This window comes from Rhopalosiphum padi, chromosome 1 (genome assembly GCF_020882245.1).
Source record: "Rhopalosiphum padi isolate XX-2018 chromosome 1, ASM2088224v1, whole genome shotgun sequence".
Classification (NCBI taxonomy): domain Eukaryota; kingdom Metazoa; phylum Arthropoda; class Insecta; order Hemiptera; family Aphididae; genus Rhopalosiphum; species Rhopalosiphum padi.
The window spans coordinates 53,547,199-53,572,469 of NC_083597.1; the positions used below are offsets into that span (position 1 = coordinate 53,547,199).

Consider the following 25,271-nt stretch of genomic DNA (forward strand, 5'->3'; position numbering starts at 1 on the left):
CATATGATATGAGGTTTAACTAATAACTACTGTCTGTAAGTCTTGTTATATGACAGTTTATTAAAATACTATTATATATTTAATGTCTTCAACTTAATGTTAGTATTTAGTAACTATAAAGTTGGTATCAACGTAATCGATTGCTTCTGAGTTATTTAGGACATTGAAATTAATAAATAAAAATATTTGAATTTTTTTGAAGTTATTTTCGAAATTGTCAACATTAACTGAACCAATAAATTGTTTGAACGTATACGAAATATTTTGAGGAAACAATTTTAATTTCTTTTCGTTACTTTAATTCCCGCTCAAAGTATAATGATTTTTTGTTGTGTCTAGCCTTTATAACACGAAAGTCTAGTATTATAATTGTCCTCGTTTTAATAACTACTATAAAAGCTATTATATAAACTATAAAGTATCGTTAGATCACAGTAAATTGAATCTCAGTAAGTTTAAGTAAATGTAATTTCCTAACCAATTCCCTTTGTACTTGGTTTACATCTAATCGAAATATTTCAAAAGCAAAATATTACTGTAGTTGACTAAATTTAGATCGATTCTCCACTACAGTAATAGCCTATAAGTATGTTCGTATCATAAATTATAAACACTGTCAATTTAATATTAAAGATAATTAATTTATCGATTATAATGTATAAATATTAAATACATATTATGTATGTATGAATAAACACATTTTAAATATAAAAAAATTATACAAATAATAATTTAAGAATTAAATATTATCATAGGACATATAGATAATGGCAATTTATATTTCCATAACATAACAAAAAATATAAAGAATCAGAATTCAAAAAAAGGTATTTTTTATAATGAAAAATAAAGTTATATTTTATACTAAACATAATTTTAAATTTGATTTATATAGTTTGAATTTTAAAATGATAGAGAATGTTATGATTATTATAATTATTGGGACAGTTGATTTAAAAATATTTTCTTTCTTTATTAAGTTATTTATAGTTAATAATCTTAACATTTATTTATTCATTTATTTATTACAACAAACAAAAAACTAATTGAATTAGTGGACATAAAAATAGTTCAAATACAAATTATATTAGGTTTATAATATTATGCAAATTGGTAAAAAAAAATCAAATACCTGCATAAACTTCTGCGGCTACACAGTTGTTGAGTGGTAAATGGTCTTAAGAAGGTAAATGATTCCTATGATATATTATGCTGTATATGTTAAGTAAGAAATTTGAAGCAAATTTAAATTCAATACTATCGATATTCAGTTACATTTAATTGTTTGATAGGTGGGTGTGATTATGAAATGTCATGATGATATACCTTCTACGATTGTTCGGTCCAGCTGTATTTAAGTAATTGTACAATTCAACTTTCTTCCATTATATTGTTTCATCATAATAATATTATCTACCTAAATGTTTTTTATATTAATATTTTTTTTTCTATTTGGTTTTGTTATATAAAAATACCATTAAAATTTTAAAACCGTTAGAACTCGTCATACAAAATTATTACGGATATATTTTACATCCACACTACATTTTTGTTTATATGATCAAAAATAAAAGCACTACAAAATATCTTAAGTAAATAATATATATTTATATATAGGATGATTCAACATTTATTTTACAGCCATATCTATATACAATAAAATATGCATAATATAAAAAAATGTAAATACAAAAGTTTTTCATTTAGAAATATCTTAAATAATTAGGTAGTCATTTTTATATTTTTTTACAATATTTTATGAAGGGTTTTTGGGTTTTTAAGGTGAGTAGAGTAGTATATTATTGTAATATTTATAAGAATAATAGTTTAAAATGAAAAAGCATTATCGATTAAATCCTAGTGTTGAAACCGTGGTAATTAAAATTTGGCCAAATATTACATTTTTTAATTAAGTATTTTGGACTGCATAAATTGGATGAAAAATATATTGAGTTAAACTATATTCCATTCTTAAATTTTTAGAACAAAATAGATTAGACTAAAATGGTATATTAGGTATATTATGACTAACATTTTTGGACTAAGCATTATCTGGACCTTATGAATTGGACCAACTTTTGCTAATCAGATCTAAGTTCGATAACTTTACAATAAAAAGATAAAAAATATGATTTTTTATTTCAAAAGTTAATTTCAATATCATTATAATAATAATAAATATAATAAAATATGTATTTGATAAAATATGAGTTAACAAATTAAAATAACTATATGAATAGGTTAAGTTAGGTACTTCGATAATCAAAGGATTGAAAATAAAATATATATAGGTATGTTTTTTTTTTTTTTGAGTGTATAAGAATTTATATTTTCTCATTCGACAAAAACTTTTTTTCCGACTATCCTATATTCCATTTCTTATATCATATCCAGCCGTATTTTCCGTCCTTAACGTTACATACTTCATTATGGTCGTAACGACGTCGATAAATTATTACTTTTATATACGTATCTCAATATAACCATTAGACGTTTTATAAGCTTCCTTTTAGTAGACGATTTAAGTAGTACACGTATAGGAAGGTACCATTATTATTCGATAAAATATAAATGGTTTTTAAACGAATATATACGACTGATTCATTAATTATATATTTATGATCCGGGTAAAAAACAATGGATTTGATAAATCAAAATTTGAAATACATAGTAAAAATAATAATATGAACTAGTTAAGTTCTTGAATTTTTACTAGATTTTTATTAAGACAAGTGACAACAAACCTATCTAACAATTTAATAACAATTTTTCAACTGTGATTAGATTTGTTAAATATAGTTTAATTTCATAATTTTTATTTAATAAAATATACATAGGGAATAATTATAACTTTTTTTTTAAAACGCTAGCTTTTAAAATATGAGTCATTAGCTTTACATAATATTATACTTAACATGATTTAAATAATAATTTGGTTAATATTAAATGAATACTTATGAGTTATGATTACTGGCTAAGTACTAAACTCTTGTATTGTTTTTGTTAAATATATTTTTATATTTCAGTGTTTTTGATGAATAATATTATGATATCTTCTGATTGATAGTCAAGTCCGATTATTTCAAAAATGTTCTCTGGTATGCTGTGTTCTTTTCTTTCTTTTTCGTTTAATCTGCATTCCATCATTAGAGCGCCAAGGCTACTTGCACGGGTACATTCTGTCGGTGATTTATTTTTCATAAGGTATCCAAATGTAAGATGAGTGTGGCCAATTCACAGTCGGCTTATTATTATTATTTTTTTTTTTTTTTTTGCTGATTTAAATTGTTTGTTGCCAGATATTTGTATTTTGTTTTTATTTTGGTTTGACCAGTGGTGTTAGGTCAGGTATTATTATTAAAAATGTTTTTGTTCAAAAAATACGATAAACACAGTTAAAATGTTTTTTTAATCTATTATTTTATAAATTCATAGTTACATTTTACTCTAAACAATAACTGTATACATTGTTTATACATTATTATGTTATTATATAAATATATGCACATATAATATGTACACTGAGTGATTCACACACCATGCTCATTCCAATTTTTCATTTAATAATGCTTTTATTAAAATTCTAAATTTTGAAATGTTTAAATAAATTTACAAACCATATTTTCAATTTTGTTTGGTTTATTATACTATTTAGGGAGTACCTTGTAGTGATACAAACTTCTATTTTTCAAATGAGAATTCTTCCCCTTTTTAGTATAAATTATTTAGTAGATTTGTTTTTTATGTTGATGTACATAATTCAAAATTCGAAAAAGTATTTTTTCAGTTATTAAAATATTTATACAAAGGATAGAAGTCCTTAAAAAATTATTTTACAAAAATATAAAATAGATGTAATATTGCCACTAGTGATTATTATACTTGGAACATTTATATACAATATATATATATATATATAGATATATATATATATATTAAATAAATTATAAAATGTTGATAAGTAAGTATTAAAAAGTAAAATGTTTAACTCACTCATTATCATAGACCTATAATCCTTAGTATACAAAGCTAAACAACTATAACTATTCATTCAATTTTAAAATGTCAACTTTTCAAAAAAAATGATCCATTTAATAATTTACATAAGTAAAATGTGGAAGAATTCTAATTTAAATAAATAGAATTTTGTATCTCTACCGAATACTCCTTAAAAAGTACAATAAAACTTGATAACTTAAAAGTATGGTCTTTAAGTAGGTAATAGATATACGTAAAAATTCAAAAAATTAAATTTTGAATAACTGAAGTATTGAAGAAGTAAAAGGTAAGCATGTTTGGTAAATCACTCTGTATAATATGCAAAAAAATTAAAAAGTAGATATAACATAAAATGGAAATAATTGAATATTTCAATAATTGTGGATTAACGAAGAAAAAAACAACAAACTAATTAAAAACTTTAATTATATGTATATCTGGATAATGGTTGTAGAAAACATACGATTTTAGATTATAATTATTGGTTTGAAAATAAACTACTAACATCTCAAGATAAATAATTATAAAGTTTTTCTTTAAAATTTAAAGAAAAACTTATTTTAGTATTGTATTTATCAAAATAAAGGTCAGTTATTCATTATTAAAAACAGCGAAATCGGTAGATTTGACGATTAAAAAACGTATTCATATTTTTTATGTTCGTTGAAGAAATACACATAGAACATATTATACTATATTTTACATATTTTTATATTAAAAAATATACTTAACTCTCTAGCTATTCATATTAAATTATAGTGATATAATATTTTAACATATGTTACGATGTACATATACAATAACATGATTAACGATAAGAATTGATTCAATTTACTAAAATCGTACTTACGTTTTCAGGCAAATAAAAAGAGACATTTTCAAATAAAAAAACAAAACCACCTGCGGGATGCAAGCAATGCTTATTCGTCCTCCAAAATCGGCGAAAATTTAACTTGGTTTACGACTTAACCACCCACGGGAAAATATAAAATGTCGCTCATTAGATCATTACGATAATTCACAGAAACCATAATAATATGATAATACCTTAACGTTAAAAATAGTAACGATATAATATATTATTATAGCACTATAAAATAGCATTAAAAAATATTAAATATAATTTTATTGCAATACATCATGTGCATTATATTAAGAGTCAATAATAAAAATTAACAGTGATTTTGAGCATAATTATAAATACAAAATAGTAATCGACTTTTGGAATCAAATGATGGAATATTGAATAATATTTCTACAAATAGTTTCCGACAATCAACATTATTGTTTAGTAAATTAAAAGTAAAATATACGTCTAAATATTTTCATCGTAATACCAAATTTTTGCTTCAAAGAAAAATAGAACAAGGATCCTCACTAAATTTATAATAAAGTTTTTACGGAAAATTATTTTAAATTTTTTCAATTAACTCGTTAAGGTAGATTGATAGATATTCAATAATACTAAGCCGTCTGCGTACGTATCATGTTAGGTCATATAGGTAGAGCGTAAAAAAGTACTTTCAATAATAATGGCTAACTCAAATTATTATATAGTTTTTACGAATAAAACCTAACATTTGCATTGCTTTATAACAATATGTATATGTAATATATTTTAAGAAAAAGTTTCCTTGAAATAAAAATACCTAAAATCTTAATAGACTACTGTTTCTAGAAATATATTATTTATAATTGGTTTTTTAAGTAAATATATAATTTTGAAGCATTTATTTATCTTCAGTGACATACCATTCTCAGTACACTGTCTAAAGTTGTTTAAGTATAATTGTAATAGAGGCAATCATTCATGTTCATTTATAAACGAGTAAAACTTGAGATAATCAGAAAAAAACGAACAGATACTGCCAGTATTTAATATCGTTAAAACAGTATAAACAATATGAAATACCTTATTTTAAAAGCATGAATACTGAGAAACCTAGGTTTAACTGTCAAAATCTAAAATGTACTGATTACTACTTGTACATTTTAGGATTTCGAACGTTTATCCATTGATCTTGATAAATTCTAAAATCATTTACAAACTATTTCGTTCAAACTCTGAATGATATAATTTTAGGTCTGATTTTATAAATAAGAAATAGTAATTCTTAAAATAAACGATTTATCATGGTAAAAGTCCAAATTATAGTCAAAATAAACTGCTCAAATCGAAAAAAAAATGAAAATGTGTTTTAAAAATTTAATTTTAACTTATTTTATAAATAAATATGTATATGTATTATCTAAACATTTGTATACAATTATTTATAAATACTATTGACAAAAAAAAAAAAAAATCATTCTTGAATGTTAGAACAAATGAAATTTTTAATAAATTATTGATGATTATACGTAATCTCGAAACTATGGTGGCCAAGCAATAATATTATAATATAATATAACAATAATTTTCTATTTGAATTTTAAATTATATTCAGATTTTAAATTTGTTTATAATAATTTTCATAGTTAAAACAAATATTTTTTTAAAACCAGACTAGGTTAACTACCAGTAAAAAAAAGTGAGTGAGTGTAATTATGCCATTAATGGATAGCTGTTCAGTGCTCATATCAAAACTTACTAAGAAAATATTATGAATTTCTTATTATTTTAGTTCATTAACAGTATTATTTAATATCCATACCAAGTATTATAGTATAATACGTATAGTATTCTATCCTTACCACGTATACTATTTTTTCTCCTAAAGTATATTTTATGAATATTGAAACAAATGTACCTAATACTACGTAATACAATATTTAGCTAAATTTATCATTGTTTATCAGTTTATCATTATTATTTATTTAAATAATTATATTTATCAATTTACTATACTTAGAATAATGTTAAAATATTAATTTCACTATATCATATTTTAATTTAAACATTTTGTTTTTAATTTCTTTAATATCTATTTCGGAATTTAAAAATAATAAACAGCTTATCCTAAGATCTACCATTTGTAAAAACCAGAACTACAATAACCATTCGTGGTTAGACTGAATTAATTTTTATTCTTCAGAACTTATCAAGATCAATCGGTAAAAACTTAGTAATTTCTAGTTTTTAATCAGTTATTTAACCTAGGTTTTTCCGAAATTCGTATTTTTACCGTAAAATATACATTACAATAGTTATCAATATAGTTAGTCTGGTTACTGTCCCGCGATGTTCGTATTAAAGTTTCTCGTCTTACACTGCAGACGTAGACGATTTCCGCGAAAAACGCGTTGTCTTGTTAATCGAAAGACAAAATCAAGCATCCAGTCGGCTACTACAGTCATCATATATCACACGAGTTAATATTGTAATTGCAGATTTCGTTTACAAAATGTGCAAAGTACCATAGACGTTTTCTTCGCCGAGATTATATCTCGGTATCGGTGCAATACTATACTAGAATATTATCGCCCGTTACTCAACGGTTTTATTTCGTCGAAACGATAGTTTTTCCGTCTGGTCAGTATTAATAAAGTGTCACCGTACTAACACAGATCGATTTTGTCATTGGTGATCGTTATCAACAAATGTTTTATTTATAATATAAAGCCGCGTTACATACAAATAATTATAAATATAAATATAATAACAAGATAAATAATACTTAGGATTTGGATGAAAATTTTACCGGTTCACAAATCTCTCGTTTACTCGTATACCTTTTTATACCGTACTTTCGGCTTAAATTCAAATAGACCTATGTAAATGCATCTAAACACAAATATATCTAAAAATGCGTTTATAATTATCACATCATTACACGAAATTACTGTTTTTAAATATTAACAATTTTAGAAAATAATAAATAAAGGTAGGTAACAATAATATTTATATAACCAACACTGAATTCATAAAAGTGTAATAACAATATGATACTCGATAATTTAAAAAAATTTAAAAATGCATTTTCTTTTTACTTTGATAATAATAGATAAACCTAAAAATATACCATAGACTCTATAGTAGTCAAATTAACAAAAGGCATATAGTATAGGTACGAACAAATTTATTTATTACGTATGTTCTAATAATAGGTTTATTTATTTAAATTATTGTTTATTGTTTGTACCTATAACAATGAACATAGTAAATCCACGTCTCACTTACTGTACATCTACTATTTTGTTTTCAATTAACTAAAAAAACATCGTTCGTTGTTCGTACTGAGTATGCACAAGTTAGCCCATGTGAAATTACTATATTATTATATGTGTGCGTACAAATAGGTACGTCATACCTATGCAATATACGAAGATATTTATTTAGTTTTAATAGCCACTAAAAACAGTATTTACTACCTGATTTGTACGGAACGCAATTGTGATATGAAAAATGAAAAATATCATATTATTGGATATGTTAATCTAAACATTTAGTAAAAATTTAAAGTATCTGTGGTTTTCGATTTTGAATTTCAATAATACAAGAAAATCGATTTTTTTTCTTTAGCTTATGTAAAATTCACGTTTTTCCTAATTTTTTTTTTTTTTTGTTTTTCAAAATTACTAAGATAAGTGCTGGAAATTTTTTTATCTTTGAACCCTCAAAGTACTAGAAAGATTCACTTTTCTGCCAGAAATGATGCTGAAATTGAAAATTGAACATTCTTTATACTATTGAGAGTGTTTTCGGAAACAAAAATACATAAATATTGTAAAATCAATTCATTCTTCACTCTGATCAGAATTTAAAAAATGAAGACCAATAAATCTACTCTGATTAAATTATTAGAATATAAAATTATGTGAACAATTTAATTTAATTTTTTTTTTAAATCGTGAAGTGTTATTTTTGATGAATATTATATATCATACTGTTTTTAGTACATGCATAATTCAATCATTCCTATGCTATTCACAAAAGGTTTCAGTCCTATTAAAATTGCAATAAAAAATGGAATCAGGATATTTATATAGATTTAATAACTACTGAACATTTTATTTACTACCTACTCTGTAGAGCCCACAATATTTATAAATATATATATATATATTATATATATGTGTGTATATCTAGAGTAACCGAGTAAACGCCTGGTGTAGTTTTTTATTCAATAAGCCATTAGAAATATGTTTGTTTTTAAAAACTGGTACATAGTGTATTAGTATTTTATGAATGTAAATTAAAATATGATTGCAAATCCACTAATTGTTACTTTTTTGTTTATCAAAAGCTTAAAGAAAAATATGCTTCTTTTAATTGACAAAGTTTTACTGCATTACGACGTCGTGTGCAGATATTGTTTTACTATTTCAAGATTTATCATAACATTCATAACTTTTAATGAGATATTTTATCGTATCAAAATAACAAACAATTCTGACAAACACTTTCCGCGTTGTTCTTTGCCAGAAGATAGCTAACACAGAATATTTTTAAAAACAAAAAAAAACCCGAACGTATTTGAGTATATCATTTTTTTTTCAATACTTTGTATCATAATACTATATCAGAGGCGTGTGAAATGATTTTTACGCATTAAACTTTTCAGTTTGTATTTGCAACTGTTTATCAAAAGTGAAATTGTTTTCCGATTTGTTTCTAAAGTAAATAAAAGTTAAGGCCAAACAAACAACGAGTAGCGCTTGTTATCCAAAATATTAGTTGAACAGAGTAAATAATGGTTTTGTTCAACCCATAAAATATTTTCCCCATTTCGAGAATAATGCTTAATAGGAATAAATAATTTATCCATTCTGTTTTTAATGATTGTGAGAGAAAAACAATTGTTCATCCAATAACATTCCTATGTAAGATATACCTATGTATTTTCAAACTCCCATCTTTGACTTAATATTTTTAACTTATTTACCATAGTTGTACTAAAAATTTTGGACTTTACATTATATATAATAAATTATATCAATTATTGGAATAATATTAAAAAGTATTTATTTAGAAAGATAATATATACACGGAATACGGTCATAATTTAAAACAGACAATTGTATTTGTATTGCGCTTGTAATTATTTAATGGCTACTTGTTATGCGAGACTTTAGTGGATGATACGTATGAACATATACAATACGAATACATACATATAGTCATTAAAGTTTCATGTGTATTAAAATATTTCATTTTTCGTTAATTTAACTCGCGCGCTACTAACTCTGAATATTTTATTATGATACTTTTTTTAAAATTGTTTTCATTATTATTTTTTGTTTAGGTGGGTAGCTGACGACAATTGGAGTCCCTGTAGCAAAACATGTGGAGGCGGAATAAGGGTACGACACGTTTATTGTGTGGAAGAAACAAATGGCACTAGAACAAAGGTAATGAGAATTGAATTAAAAATCAAATTAAACTGGTAATATAATTACGAATAGTTTCAATGCATTGTTTTTTTTTTTTAATTTCGCCATGAAGGCTAGAACAAGTTGCAAAAATCTCGTTGGTAATTAAACGTTTTCCGCGGTTGCTGAACAGACGTGTATATTATGTACGCAAATTAAGACTCATATGTACAGTAATTGTTTCTGAATTGACCGATTAGTTGGATACGCGATTTGTTCATTATTTCTAGTATAAAACTACATTTATTATTGAATATTTTTTTTTTTAACTAAAAACATTAATATTAGATAATCTTTAAAAATAAATTAATTCAAATGCTTAACTTATTTAAAAAAATAGGCTAAGCTCTAAGAAACATGGTCTTCAGCAACTTAAACCTTTACACTTTTTTGTTATCTTCAAAATTGATATTTTTAGGACAGTGTATTTTTCAACGGTCTATCTTAATTACACATTATTAGGTTTTATTATTTATTATAACAATTTATTTAAATTATATTGATAATTTACCTTAAAAATTGGTTAAGAAGATAATACTGCAGAGAGCTACAATGATTTTTTGATAATATAATTTATTTAAAAATTTGCATGTATAACACAAATAAATACTTTGCTAAATATTATATCAGAGTATCGAGTAATGCGATATTGATTAAACAGTATTTAACGCGTTTATAATAATAATTATATTATTGTTAATATTGTATTACACTTATTGCGGGCACATCGCGACGATATTATTAAGCCACGGATTGATTACGCTAAATATATATTGCAGATTTTATCATCACTCCGTGTATAAATAATTCCACCGTAATTTACAACAATGAATATCTGTATGGCTATGTAATATAAATATTATTTGCACATGCAAAACCAATGAAGTTTCGTAAATATTTGTAATATAATTTTATTTAATGCTATTACGTAATGTTATATTGTGTTATTGATTAATATACATCAATACGTAAATTGTTTGGATATAAGTCAAGTCACAACAAATAATCACTTGTCATCAAACCAAACTCACAGTTAGCTCAATAATTATTATTATGAGTAGTACCTACTACACTAATACGTTCCTAAAATAAAGTTATATTATTACTATTCATAAAAACGAATAAAAATTGAATTAAAAAAGAAAATGTACAGTGTACCTAAGTGTACAATGTATATTAATGTATGGAATATAATTCCTAACAATTAAACGGGCACATATTATGTAGGCCTTTAATATATAATATATAAATACCTTTACGTTATGGTAATGTAGTTTGCGCCTCCAAATATGAACATAACTGTCGGCACGGCCTTATGCTAACATTTTTAGCACACCTTTTTTTTGTTTTTATTGGAAACACTTATTAATAATATTGTAACGGTTTCCTACAGAACATTCACTAGGTTATGTTAAGTAATTTAATACTCAGTCTTATTCACTAAGCAAGCTCATCCTCGTTTTTTCTTTAATAATTAATTTATTTAAATTCTGATTTTTTGAAATTTTTAAACATGAATAATTGCCATCATTTCAAATACTTAGATTTTTATCGCCCTGTAGCAATACAATCTTCTTTTTTCAAATGAGAATCACTTAAGTTTTATATAAACTAATGATTATATCACTTGTTTGTGAATTTATAATGTATTTAAATTGAAATATATATGAGTTGTTTTTTATTTATTTAACGTTTTGTAGTAAGGATAATAGGCTTACCATAATGAGCTTGGATAATATGAGCTATGATGATTTAAAACTTTAAGTAATTTATATAAATATATCATTATTTAATTATTTGTAAAAATCGTCTGTATATACTAAACAGTAAACACTTTGACAAACATTACATAAATTTTATATTAATCTAAAATCATTTTTAAGGGCTATAATCTATAATAGGAATATACATTTTAATAACTAAAAAACTACTTGTTAAGATTTCGATTGATATATGTTAAGATTTTTGAAAAAATCAACTGCAGAAAAAGAACTTTATAATTAATAAAAAAAGAATTCCAAATATTAGAATTGTAATTAATTCATTAATTAAAGAACAAAAATGGAGCTTTGCATGTTTTATTAATTGTCCTATACAAAATAACAATATTACACAGTACATAACAGTTGTTATTGAAAAAGTAAATGGTCGTTTTTATTTATTATAGAAATCGTGATCGATATGTTAGGAATTTTAAAAATTTTTAATATTATATAATAATATTATATTATGATAGTGTGTGGTGTACAACGAATAACGTTAACGATGTCTGATCTAAAATATTTCAAATTCCGAGCAAATCGAGTAGAACGTTCAAATTTCAGCGACGATGACTTTCACATGAGCACATGTATTACTATTTACGAATGTTATATATTATTATCTAGAAATGTATACTCGACGTTTGAACACTGGTCGAAAAAAATCCAGTTGACTATAAAGTCTGCAAAGATATGTCACGTTTTGTCGTGAATCATGACAAACGGCAATACCGTATATAATAACATGCCATTGTAATATATAATTCGCGTTTTGGATTTATAAATCAAAGACCGAAAAACAGACGAAAACCATCAAGATACGCTATCATTGTAAAACGTATAATGACCACCATAAGTGATAATAACAATGTTCTTAGACCTCGTTGAATTAATTTTTTTCCACGCGTACTAATACATCTGTTATTGTGGTTATAATTTTTTCTCGGCCTTAAAAGATATACGTACCTGTCAACATTATGTTTATGGTAACCCGGCGATTTTGATAGGCAAAATAGGTACACCACTGCCGCAAATCCATTTTCTCGTGATCTTGTCTTACACTAATTCATAATATGTTATTATTTGTACACATGAAAATAATGAAATGATTGCAATTTAACCTTTTACTTTTTAGTTATTGATTACTCTGCAAGTGAATACCATTAATGCTTGATATCTGTTAAGACGTTTTGATGTGTTAAATTACATTTAAATCAAGTATCAAAAACGTTTTGCTTTGAAAAAATATACATAATTAAAACAAATAACGAAAACAAAACAATTTATAATATTGTTAAGAAACACATAATGTTTAATGACAAATAAAAATATAAATAATCGAAATTACTTTAACCAAAAAATACATTTTTGTTTATTGTATAAATTTTGTCTACATAAATATAAATATGTATAATAAATTAGCATAATTTTATTTTCAGTTATAGATGTTAAAAATGATTCAAATCATGTAATCAGTAATGCTAAATATAAAACATTAAGCAAGTAAATAAAGATGATAATTATAAATTTAGCATTGAACTTTTATGAATGTGTGTTTAAAATAAAATCAAAGGAAAACTGTGACTGTTAGTAATTATAATTGATGCAAAGGTTAAATGTAACAGTACTTATAAAAAATATAATTAAGTTAAAAAAATTATAACATTAAAAATTAAATTCAAAAGCAAAGTAACTTTAAAAAGCTCGACAATTTTAAACCCGAAATTTAACTAATGTTTAAATACTAAATAGCATTAAACATGTAAACATAAAACGTTTTAGTTCATGTTAATGTTAAAATAGAATAAATTATTATTATTATTTTTTTTTTTAATTCAAGAGTTGATCAAAATACGGTAGGTACCTACAGATAACTATTATGAATTGGTATATAATATAATATTACCATAATAATATAATTATGAGGATTAATGAATAAATGCTATTTTACGTAATACAAAAAATGAAGTCATTATCAGTAGTTTTTATGTTATACCATGAAATTGTATTATATCATTAAACTCTGCTATAATAACATTTATTAAAGCTGATAAAATACTGAATTTAAACTGACTGTTCCGTCTATGTAGTTTCTTTTTTTTTTTTTTTGGCACCAACTATGATCTTGTTTAATTTTTACCTCCTACTTTCACGTAGAAAATTTACAGTTCGACAAACTGATCGCTAAACAGTGAAAACCTACACTAGGTATTATAATATAAGTTTCGTAATACAAACTTCACGTCATCATTTAATATTATTTATTTATTTATAACATGATAGTATGTGTCATTTGATATGTATAAAAGAAATAGGAAGACAGCTAAGCATTGTCGATTTATCATTCGCCATCTCAACATCACTTTTAATTTCAATATTATGTGATTTTTACTCAATAAATATAATTTGTTCGTTATACTTGTATATCCGTAAAAATGTCGAGAGTTTAAAATTACAAATATTGGTGGTCTTTTTAAAATCGATAAAATAAACAGACAAACATAAAAAGTAAAAACACTAACTATAACAAATAATAGTGAAAGTTAATATAAAATACATACATATTGGAACCTGTTAATTGCAAATAACAGCTGTACACTATCACGACTTGCATAAGTCATAGTATAAATTATAAATATATATTTTTAAAACACCAAATATTAACCTGAGAACGTATATTGCGTGGTTACTTTAATAAAATCAGTTTAATTTATAAATATATTGAACATAATAATATCACATAGAATAACGCGCTCACGCGTGTGTTAAGAACATAATACATTATTATAAGGATTAAATGAGTATATTCTGTACGCCTGCAGCTATGTATAGCAGCAAGATTGTTGGCGAAGGGGCGAAGGGACTCGCAGAGTAGTCTATGGTTGTGGTGGGAAGAGGGTAGAGTAGTGCGCGTGGCGGCGAAAGCGTTCCAAAAATTCGAGACGACGGCCAAAAAGTTACACTCCCACGGTGGTCGTTAACGAACTCGTCCCGCGCGGTGTGCGTAATGGTGCTAAGTAAGCGCGTCCGTCCGTATACATAATATATATTATATGTTTATGTGCAATATATAATGTAGTTATATGTAGTATATATATATATATATATATCGTTGTAGTTTATAGGTACAAATAAAAATTATATATATATATATATATATATATAAACATATGTTGTGATTCGGCAAGTATGTGTTCACCTCCATTTTTTCCTTCAATAATTAAATAAATACAACAAATTTTGATTTTTGGAATTTTTAAAAATACATTATGACCGATTTTTTTTAAAGTTTTTGAACAACTTAAAGAGTGATGATAATATAAACTTCCGTTTTTTAAATGAGAACCTTCATTTTTACTATAAATTATTAAGTGGATTATTTTTTTTTTTTGTGTACATAATTTAAAATTCAAACTAGTTTTTTTTTTTAAATTATATAAGTGTTATTTATTCCTTAAAAATAGTTTCACAAAAAAAATAAAATAGAATATTATGTAATTTTGAATCTAGAATAAAATATAAGTAGTATAATTACCTGTATTATTTTTACAAATTATAAATATTGATGGATTAAAATTACTAACTAAAATTTTCATATCACCATTATAGCCCCCATATATACCAAACCTGTTATCACGGATCTTTAGTACATAAAGTTAAATAACACAAAAAAATACTCATTTAAACTTTAATTTTACTATTTGACGTTTTTTCAAAAATTTCAAAACATGTTTTTTATGTGTATTAAACATTTCAAAAATTAGATTTTGAATACCTGCATTATAGAAGAAGAAAAAAGAAGGTTAGCATACATTGTGAATCCCCCTGTATGGATATTTATATATATATATATACATACTATCGTATGCATGAATCACTATCTTATCGTAGACTGGTGCGTTTAATGATCTGCTAGGAAATTCGATCAAATTTTGTACCTCAGTAAGAGAAAACTTTATAGAAAATCGATTATGATAAAGTTTTTTAAAACTAATGACCGTACAACAACGATAATTTACAACAATCGACCGCACGTGTTTAGTCATCGAGTAATGATGCTTACATGATATAAGAAAAAAATATGATTTATTATTTATTATTTTTCTTCAATATATTCATATCGTAGGATTGATATAGCGTAAAACATTTCCAAATGTTGGGTTAAAAGTATACAAAGACAAAAATATCGGTACGTTGAAATAACATAAATAAATATTGCATTACTATGATTAATCTTGAGCCTATATTATAAAATTACATTAAACAAGGGCGATAGGCGTATCTATGGATATCACCCTATTGAGAGGCCCAAAGTGACTTTTAAAAATTATCAAACATTCGGTTACTTTTATTTATTAGTTTATTATATTATGATGAATCCAGAATTAACTGGGTTAATATAATTATTATATAGACTGAATAATATTTAAAATATTATTTTATTTTGTGGACTAATGTATGATAACAACAACAGGATAGTTATAATATTTAAATTCGAACGCAATAAGACCACCAAATTTAGGAATCTTCGATATCGATTTTCCAAAAGTATCAGTTTACCTGTAAGAAACTAAACTTATTGATTATGCCGAATATTTGTATATCAAAGGTTAAAGTATTATCTTATTTATTTACTATCATGCACTCAATTCAACTTTGAATGTAATAAAAGCACATAAAAAGCTATTGAAACAGTATCAAGTTATAAAATATGAACATGTAGCATCTGACATTTGGTAATCGTCTTCAATATCGTCGGAACAAATAACTTTCAGTAATATTGTAAATCGTTTCATTCAAAACTTAACACACAATTTACTTAAATGCATCCAATATATGTTTATTTTTATATATATTAAATTTAAAAATATAAATTGATTCGTATCTAATAATAAGAGAACTGACTCAAATAAAATCAACAAGAACAAAAACTATGTATGTAATGAAAAAAAAAGGATACTGCAATCATTTCTGATGATGTTTTTGAATAAAATAACCAATAGATTATCTTAATATATTAATTGGTATCAAATCACTATTTAAAAAAATAAACATTTTATATTATTATTGAATTATAATAATTATGTATGCTAATATGGTTTTACATGTATAATAGGTATTTGTAAAATGTTTGTTAATAATTTAAAAAAAATGAATTTATAAAATTTACTTACAATAAGCTGGATGCAACTATTGTGTTTTTTTTTTATTGTTAAAAAAAAATATGCGTATTTTATAATACTATATATATATCGGTTAATATTATTTTAAACAATTGGTGAAATCAATATGTATTATATAAAGCTCAAAATGTTTAATTGTTGAGCTCATTGTACTCGTATTATACTCGTCCAAACACATTTTTTCACGTAAATACGTCATTGCAAACTTGTATGTGAGTAAAAAAGCAATTAACTCTTTAACCCAAATGCATTAAGGCCAGTAAAACATGTGTAGCAATGCAACCTCAATTAATAATTTCTCATTATCCATTTTACAAACACACAACGTACAAACATTTTTTATGAAACCAATAAATACGTCCAATAACCACGTTGTTAGTTTCGATTCGAAAAAATGGTTGTTTTAGAGCCGCTCGTATATTAAATTATTTGGTTTGTTTAGTCGAACAACTTTGATTCGACACATATTAACAAAAAGGATTGAAATAAGTGAATGCCACAGGCGACCGTTTCCGACACGCATCAGTGGCGGACAATATAAAAATATATTCGACAAAATTTATATCAACAAACTAAATACAACATTATAATATTAGTCCGAGTACTTATATTGTATTTAGTATTTAATTTAATAATAAATTAATACAAACATTTTTGGTCGTATTGCTGATTTATGTAGTTTCGGATAGTATCATAATGTAAATCATAAATAATATTAACACGGTTCTAAGGATAATCACCTAGCCAGAATTAAGTCTTTTAGTGACCCAGCGATTAATTTACTTGGACGCGACTCCAAAGCCCTCTCGAGTGAAAACAAATTTGGTTCTAATCGCATCAAAGATAATACGAGCGTTATGATATTATGACGTTTATATTCTCTATATAGTTAATAAACAATACCATCATCCATCGTCATTGAATTTATAGTAAAAACTAAAATGTTACACACAATTCAAAATTTTAATTTGTCTTACAAATTTCATTAATCTAATAAATAGTTGTATTGTCATAATATTTAGCTCCATAAACATGAAATAAATTTAAATTTATTATTATTTATTAATTTATTTATAGAAAATAACAATACATATAAATACTTAATTTACTAATTTGTATTTAGGTCTCAATAAGTATATAGGTATTTAAAATTATTTATATAATAATATAATATTACAACAGCTATCAATAATATTGTTATACTACAAAATATGAACGACCAGTTGTAATAATTTTATACTGACGACAGAAAATGGGTCATAAATTTACGAATTCTTTTAATTCAAACTTGGCTATCACGAGGATCTAAATCCACGTTCTCTCTTTCATCTAATAAATATCCTTCTTGTTCGATGTAAATTGTTTATATAATTTACGGTTACAATCTATACGAGCGATTCGAAAACAAGATATGGATCTTACACACAACATTACTCGTGTAGCTGAAATATATATATTAAGTATGTACCACTCGCCGTCAGTCGGTAGATGTACACCATACACAAATGATATAGTCCATACTTACTTACTCATTTTCAGGAGAATTCAATTATTTCGAATTATTCACGTCGATTCATCGATTGCATCATCTTAGCTCACCCTAATAAAACTACACCGGCACCTAAACTAATATAACCAATTCGAAGTGAACAACTCTATAATCGATTATTGTTAATAAATAATAATAATAGCACAATTCGTTCGGGTGAAACGGACGTTTACGGTTATTTGACTTTGTATTACAATTATAATAATAATAACAATGCGAATGTACCACTTAACCGTAATAATTAGTACCATTCCAAAGGCATGTTTGTGAATAAAGAGGTTGGGGTAAGAGTTCAACTCATCCTGATCTGATGTTTATATTTTATAGTCAGGTGCCGGTAACTATAATATATACGTTACTTTATATTTTAGATTGAGCAAGCTGTACATAAATAAGCATAATATTCAAATGCATAATATTTTTCGATTGATTTTTTAATCCCATGCATATTATTGTAAATATTCTGTATAATATAATTAAGAGTGGACGGTTATAGTTGACACGATATTAATAACTCTGAAACTATATAATATAGATGGTATTCATTTTAATTATAACATAGTATATATCATCATTAACTAAATATTTATTTAATCAATGATATCATATACATTATCACAATAATAAATAATCATTTTTATCTCGGCTATGATATCCGATTGAATTTTAAGTCTTTGAGTAATTTGTTTCCATAAATACATATAATATTTGCTATTTATATTTATTTTTTATTTAAATTAATATCAAAAAAATTACTGGGCCTCACTGAGAAAAACTTGTATGGAGGCCCAGGGTTATCTTAGTTTACAAATATTCTTAAAGGTATAATATAAGTACAATAGTACATGTTATTTTATAATAAAGAAAAGAAAAAAAAGAAAAGAAAATTTTTTTTTTAATAAATACATTATACCCAACAATGTATTTGTTCACTAATCAATTAACTAATGTATTTACGAAATTTACGTATACTTTAGTGTGTGATTTTCGATTATAGTAACACCTTTGTGGTAACTCATAAGTTTTTATAAAACAGTAGAATGGAGTTTGTTTTTACACGTATTTAAAATGTATAAACTAAGTATAATATGATTTAAATTTGTTACCATTTTATTAACTTTATTTTAATTATTTGTGGATTTAATCTATTTGAATTGAATAATTTTACGTTTGATACAAGTTAAATATTGAAAAGTAAAAGTTTAATTGTAATGTTGCTTATTGTTTGATTTACCTGGTATAAAAAATACTTAAAATGGTGTGACAACTAACCATGAACGCAGTATAGATTATCAAAAATTGTATAAAATAAAAATTTTAAAATGTATTTTGACTTAATATTAGTATTCGATTTTTTTATAGGTTGATTAACGCTCTTAATAAGATTGTATTATATAAATATTATATATTTTATAATATATTATATTATAGCTATTATGACATTCAATTGCTGATAAAATTATTCTGTGGAAAATTTATATTTTATTATTATCCTGTGCAGCATCAATTGACGATCGGAAAATTCTATATCAACGTAAACAATTACGGCTATTCCATATTTTTTTTCTCAAACATAAAAAAAAATATTTAATTACTGTTCGCTTGTTTATTTTTCTGTTTGACGTTTAATTGACTCACTTTAAAATACATGCATACAAGATTCTTCCGAAATGCTCTCGAATTTACAAAGCAAACGATATGCGTATGATAGAATACAACTTATATTTTATGCATTAATACAATTAATGATAAATATATACAAAAAAAAATGTCTGTTATCTAATATATTATTAAAATTCATATTTTAGAAAATATGATGATCCGTTTAATAAGATTATTTGTATGTACAGATTTTACTCGTTATCTAAAAGATAATAATTCTAAAAAAAATTATATATTGCATGGCGGGTATCTCTACTTTATTGTATATATACTTGATATTTTCAATGTTTTGTATAAAAAACGAGTCGGGAAAATGTGATAGAAAGAACCTAAATCTAAAACACTATAGATAGGCAAAGGGCGGGGTACCTATTTACTGATTAATACGGTTGGTACTTTGGTAGTGAAAGGATATCAAAGTAATAATAAATAGATAGGATCTAATAGATGTATAATAATGCATATATTATTATGGAGTACTACGTGGGTATAATATACTGAGCAAAGTAACTCAGATGATTAATCAATTAATTGATGAAGCTGCGTAATAATTTCGTCGACTGTAAATAACATCGTGTTATGTTATAGTATAATTTAGTTAATCTATGAGTGAATCAACAATATACGTGTACCTATGGTGTAAATAATAAAATAAATACAAAATGTACATTTGATGGGATTATTTAACATGGTACAATATATTTTATATTATGTTAATATTTATTTATTTTTTGTTTATAAAAATTTTTTGTTCGAATGAACAAAATAGCGTACGTCGTTCGCACGACAGTTTTCTATTATTTGCGTTATACCACTGTCTCCCTGTGCTCGCCACTGCATTAAAATTCCCAAAAGGACATCGTAAAGTTCTTTTGTTCATTTCGTTTCATTTCGTATTTGATTTCCTCCCATGCCGTATTTTTAAGCCCAATAACACAATGCGAATTTCGATAAACACTCGCTGTGGAGTCTAGAAGTTCAACCTATTGCACGTTGAGACTTTTCCGAAAATAAATTAACGAAAAACACGACATTAAATATAAATCAATTCGCGCGTGATGAGAGGAGGGGGCGCAACAATGAGTGCGTATCTCGTAACGATACTGTGTCACGTAAGGTTTATTCGAAAGCCGAAGAAAGAAAACAAAATAAGCCATAAACATGAAAATCGGAGGTTTTATTGTGGTTGGTAAAATAAATGTAAATACAAATAGCCGTCGAAAATAAAAATAAATCTCGGTATAAATTAAAGTCTCGGAGTCGTATAATTGTATTTTACCCGTCGGTATATAATAATTTATGCATGATAACGAAAAAAACAACACACGTTTGCCGTACGCGCAGATACTCAACAGCCGTGGTGTTCGATGAACATTACGAAATTACATGGAATTTAGTTTATGTGTATAATACGCATGTAGGTATATAGTTACTTTAATTAAAAATGTTTTATTTTGCTCGCATACGGGGGGGGGGCTAAGGCCAAAGGGACAAAAGTGGGTCTAAAGGATTCTGCTGCACGTTCTTGATTCGAAGCTTGCCTGTATGTACACAAAACAAAATAACATTTAAAAAATATTTAACAAGATGATTACTAATTCTATTAAAGGTACTTACTTTAAGTGGGTAAGTAGGTAAATTTATTTTTATGATTTTATTTATTTTCACCACATCAGTGCATCGCACGTTTTTAATGTCATATCCCTAATTCCATTACATAAAAATCGAATTATATAATAAATATTTATATACTAGGTTGTAATGAATGATGTATTCTTCATACAAGTCTAAATAACCACTTATTCGGTTCACGTCGCATTCCCTTATTGTAAAATATTAAATAAAAAAAAAAAAATGTTTTAATTTATAACATAAATATTTAAAGCTTCAATGAGCAGTATATAGAGTGGCACAAGAGTATACTTTACAAAATGTCAGTCCACTACTCCATTCATACAAACATTAAATACCTATTTATAAGATTAATGATTATAACTAATTAACTATCACGTATATTACGTTCTTTTAAAAAAGTAAAATAAATTAAAAACAATATGAATATACATTTTATTCAAAATTGTTGTTTTTAATGACATAAAATTATGTAAAGAAAATATTTCCATAAACGTTAATACTTTTCGAAAAATTGAGCGTTTTATTTTGAAAAAATCTACATGCACCACTATAGGTAATAGGTAAATTATACATATAAAATCGATCGTGTTTCAAAGTGTTTCAATTATTATTGTAATATGTATTGACATATAATCAATGAAAAATCACTCGCTAAACAGTAAACACGCACAAACTATAAAAACTTTAAGTTTCCTTTTTTTTCTAATAGACCGATTATAGTGCATTAAACCAAGACATTATGCTTACATTTAAATATCAATTGACGTGCAAATAATTGGTGTTTTTTTTCACTACCTTAGCGGCTTAGCCTATAAATTGTATCATAAACATTTGCACGATTATTTAAGTATGAAATAAGTTTTTACGTCACACGTTTCGATTTACGGTACACTATATAAATTCCAAAAAAACACTATAGCGCGTATATGTACGATCGATTGGTATTATACTTAATCGGCCGAATTATAAAGAGCGCGAAAATAAGAGAATAACAGTCACGAAAGCGTATCGAGTTGTACGAGCCTATAATAAATAATTGAAGAAGGATTTGCGGTGGCATTGTATAGTAATGTTGTTTGTTTGTCATTTAATTTGTTTTTTTTTTTTTTGTACACTGCAGTACTGCACCGAGATACGAGTAAAACGTCGTAAAATGAATTGGAAACGTTTGACCAAAAAAAAAAAAGAGAGAAAAACTAAATTATAATACCGGTATTTCCATAATTATTATTGCGAGACCTCCGTGTTCGTGCATTTATTTTGAAGATCATAAGCCAATGATAAAGTAAAATTTAAATAAAAACTAACTTTGAATATTCGACGCACACATAGTCTCCGAGACTTTTTTAGGAAATTTACGGACAGCTCCGGAATTTACGGAGACGTGGGTAAACCGTCATTTATGTATATTGTTGAACAAATTTACTATGCAGCGAAATACATTATATAATAATATCATTGTAATACTTTGTGCAAACTTAGATAATGTAATTCATAACAGCTTTTACTCTTAATTTTGAAATGTTTACGTTCCCTATTTATTTCGGCAAAACTTAAACAATAATAAACTTTATTGATCGCTTAACTCACGCACCATTCGCGAGGAGGATGTCAACATCATATTTTCACGTTACGAGTTACGACTACCTGTTCATTTCATGTAAATTAAGTAATAATAATAATAATAATAAATAATTAATGAGCGGAGGGTTGTGTGACAGGACAATATAATGTTTGTAATTATCGTGCGTGGCCGTTACTCTTTGAATTCAAATTAAAAAAATTAATAAAAATATTTCCTTCGGGCCGGATTTGAACCAGCGACCTATGGATATCTATGATTTCACACCACTACAGTCCACCGCTCTACCAACTGAGCTACCGAAGGTTGATTAATGTAGATCATTTTAGTGCATTTAAATCGACGGGTTCGCTTTCACTGCAAAAATCACCTTTGATAAACCGACTAAACCTGCTCCGGACTATTATTATAATAGTTCCTCGTGACACTGACACCGGACAGTGCGCCTAATACACTTGGGTGTATACGAATTTGTCTGCCACACAGCTCCTAAATAATAATATTATCGTTTTAATATTTTATTGTACACCGCATTACGACGCATTTATTATTATTAAAAATTATAATATTAAAAGCATATTGCTGTGTTTATCGTTTTTTATTTACCTATACCATGGTCATCAGCCCCTATTTTAACGTATAGTGCAAAAATGCAAATTCGCAGTATGGATTTAAAAAAGTGTAGCATATAAATGCGTTTTCTAACTATCTAACAATAGTTTATAACTCCATCCCTTCACACACTCTACACCCTCCAGTTAGACTAATATACAGAAAAAGTGTGCAGCATGAAATTTTTTTTTTATTAAGCGCAGCGTATTCAATATAACAAATTCTCCGAAAAGTACACCGCGTTTGCTTTATACCCATTCGCATCGTTCAACTATAAGTACTATATATACATCGTAAAATGTCTATAATAATATAACTGCGTATATAGGGTCAGATTTTATTTCGTTCGCTATAAAAAAAAAAAAAGTACAAAATATAAAATATTATACTTTATACTTTGTTGCTTTATTTTTTGCTTTATTGATAAAATAGTGTCGTTCTTCATAAACAACATTCTACATTTCAATACTTCATAAAAACTATATTAACTTAATAGCTATGTAAAAAAAAAAGAAAAATTATTAAATTATTTTAATAATTTAATTAAGTTTAATTTGCTTTAGAATTTTTAAAGTTTAAAAATGAATCATAACAAACCTAAATTAGCTTTCAAATTATATTTTAATTATTATTATTGTTATTGAAGTATCTGTAAAAAATTTAAACTTTAAAGTAACGTTGAAAATATTTTTGTTCCTGGATTGGAAATATAATTGAACAATGAAAATTATATTAAATTTTGAAATCCCTCTAAAAAAAAAAAGGTATAAAAAGGTAAAAAGGAAAAACCGTTCAAAAATGAATATTATATTTCGAATTCGATAATAATCCTCTTACGCACTAGCTCAAGTGACCTTTCATAAACAATGGTTTATAAAGTCCATACATATACTCAACTTGGATATTATATTCTGGTATAATGTAAATACAATACAATTACGAAGTGTTCATAATATTATAATATAAATTACTCGGTAATG

General features: G+C 25.3%; 1 protein-coding gene and 1 non-coding gene across 7 annotated transcripts in view; one reads left to right on the forward strand and one right to left on the reverse strand.

Annotated features, from left to right (window-relative positions):
• LOC132928852 (ADAMTS-like protein 1) overlaps positions 1–25,271 on the forward strand; it is a 177,266-nt gene that overhangs the window by 104,941 nt on the left and 47,054 nt on the right. For all 6 annotated transcript variants that reach the window (XR_009662066.1, XM_060993798.1, XM_060993769.1 and 3 more), the window contains exon 8: positions 10,182–10,287. Coding sequence is in view for 5 of the 6 variants with exons in the window: in XM_060993798.1 (XP_060849781.1) it covers positions 10,182–10,287 (106 nt within the window). In the remaining variant the exon portion in view is untranslated. The remainder of the gene's footprint in view (positions 1–10,181; positions 10,288–25,271) is intronic.
• Trnay-gua (transfer RNA tyrosine (anticodon GUA)) lies at positions 23,895–23,985 on the reverse strand. The gene is given in 2 exon segments: positions 23,895–23,930; positions 23,949–23,985. It is a non-coding gene; the product is annotated as a tRNA-Tyr (tRNA).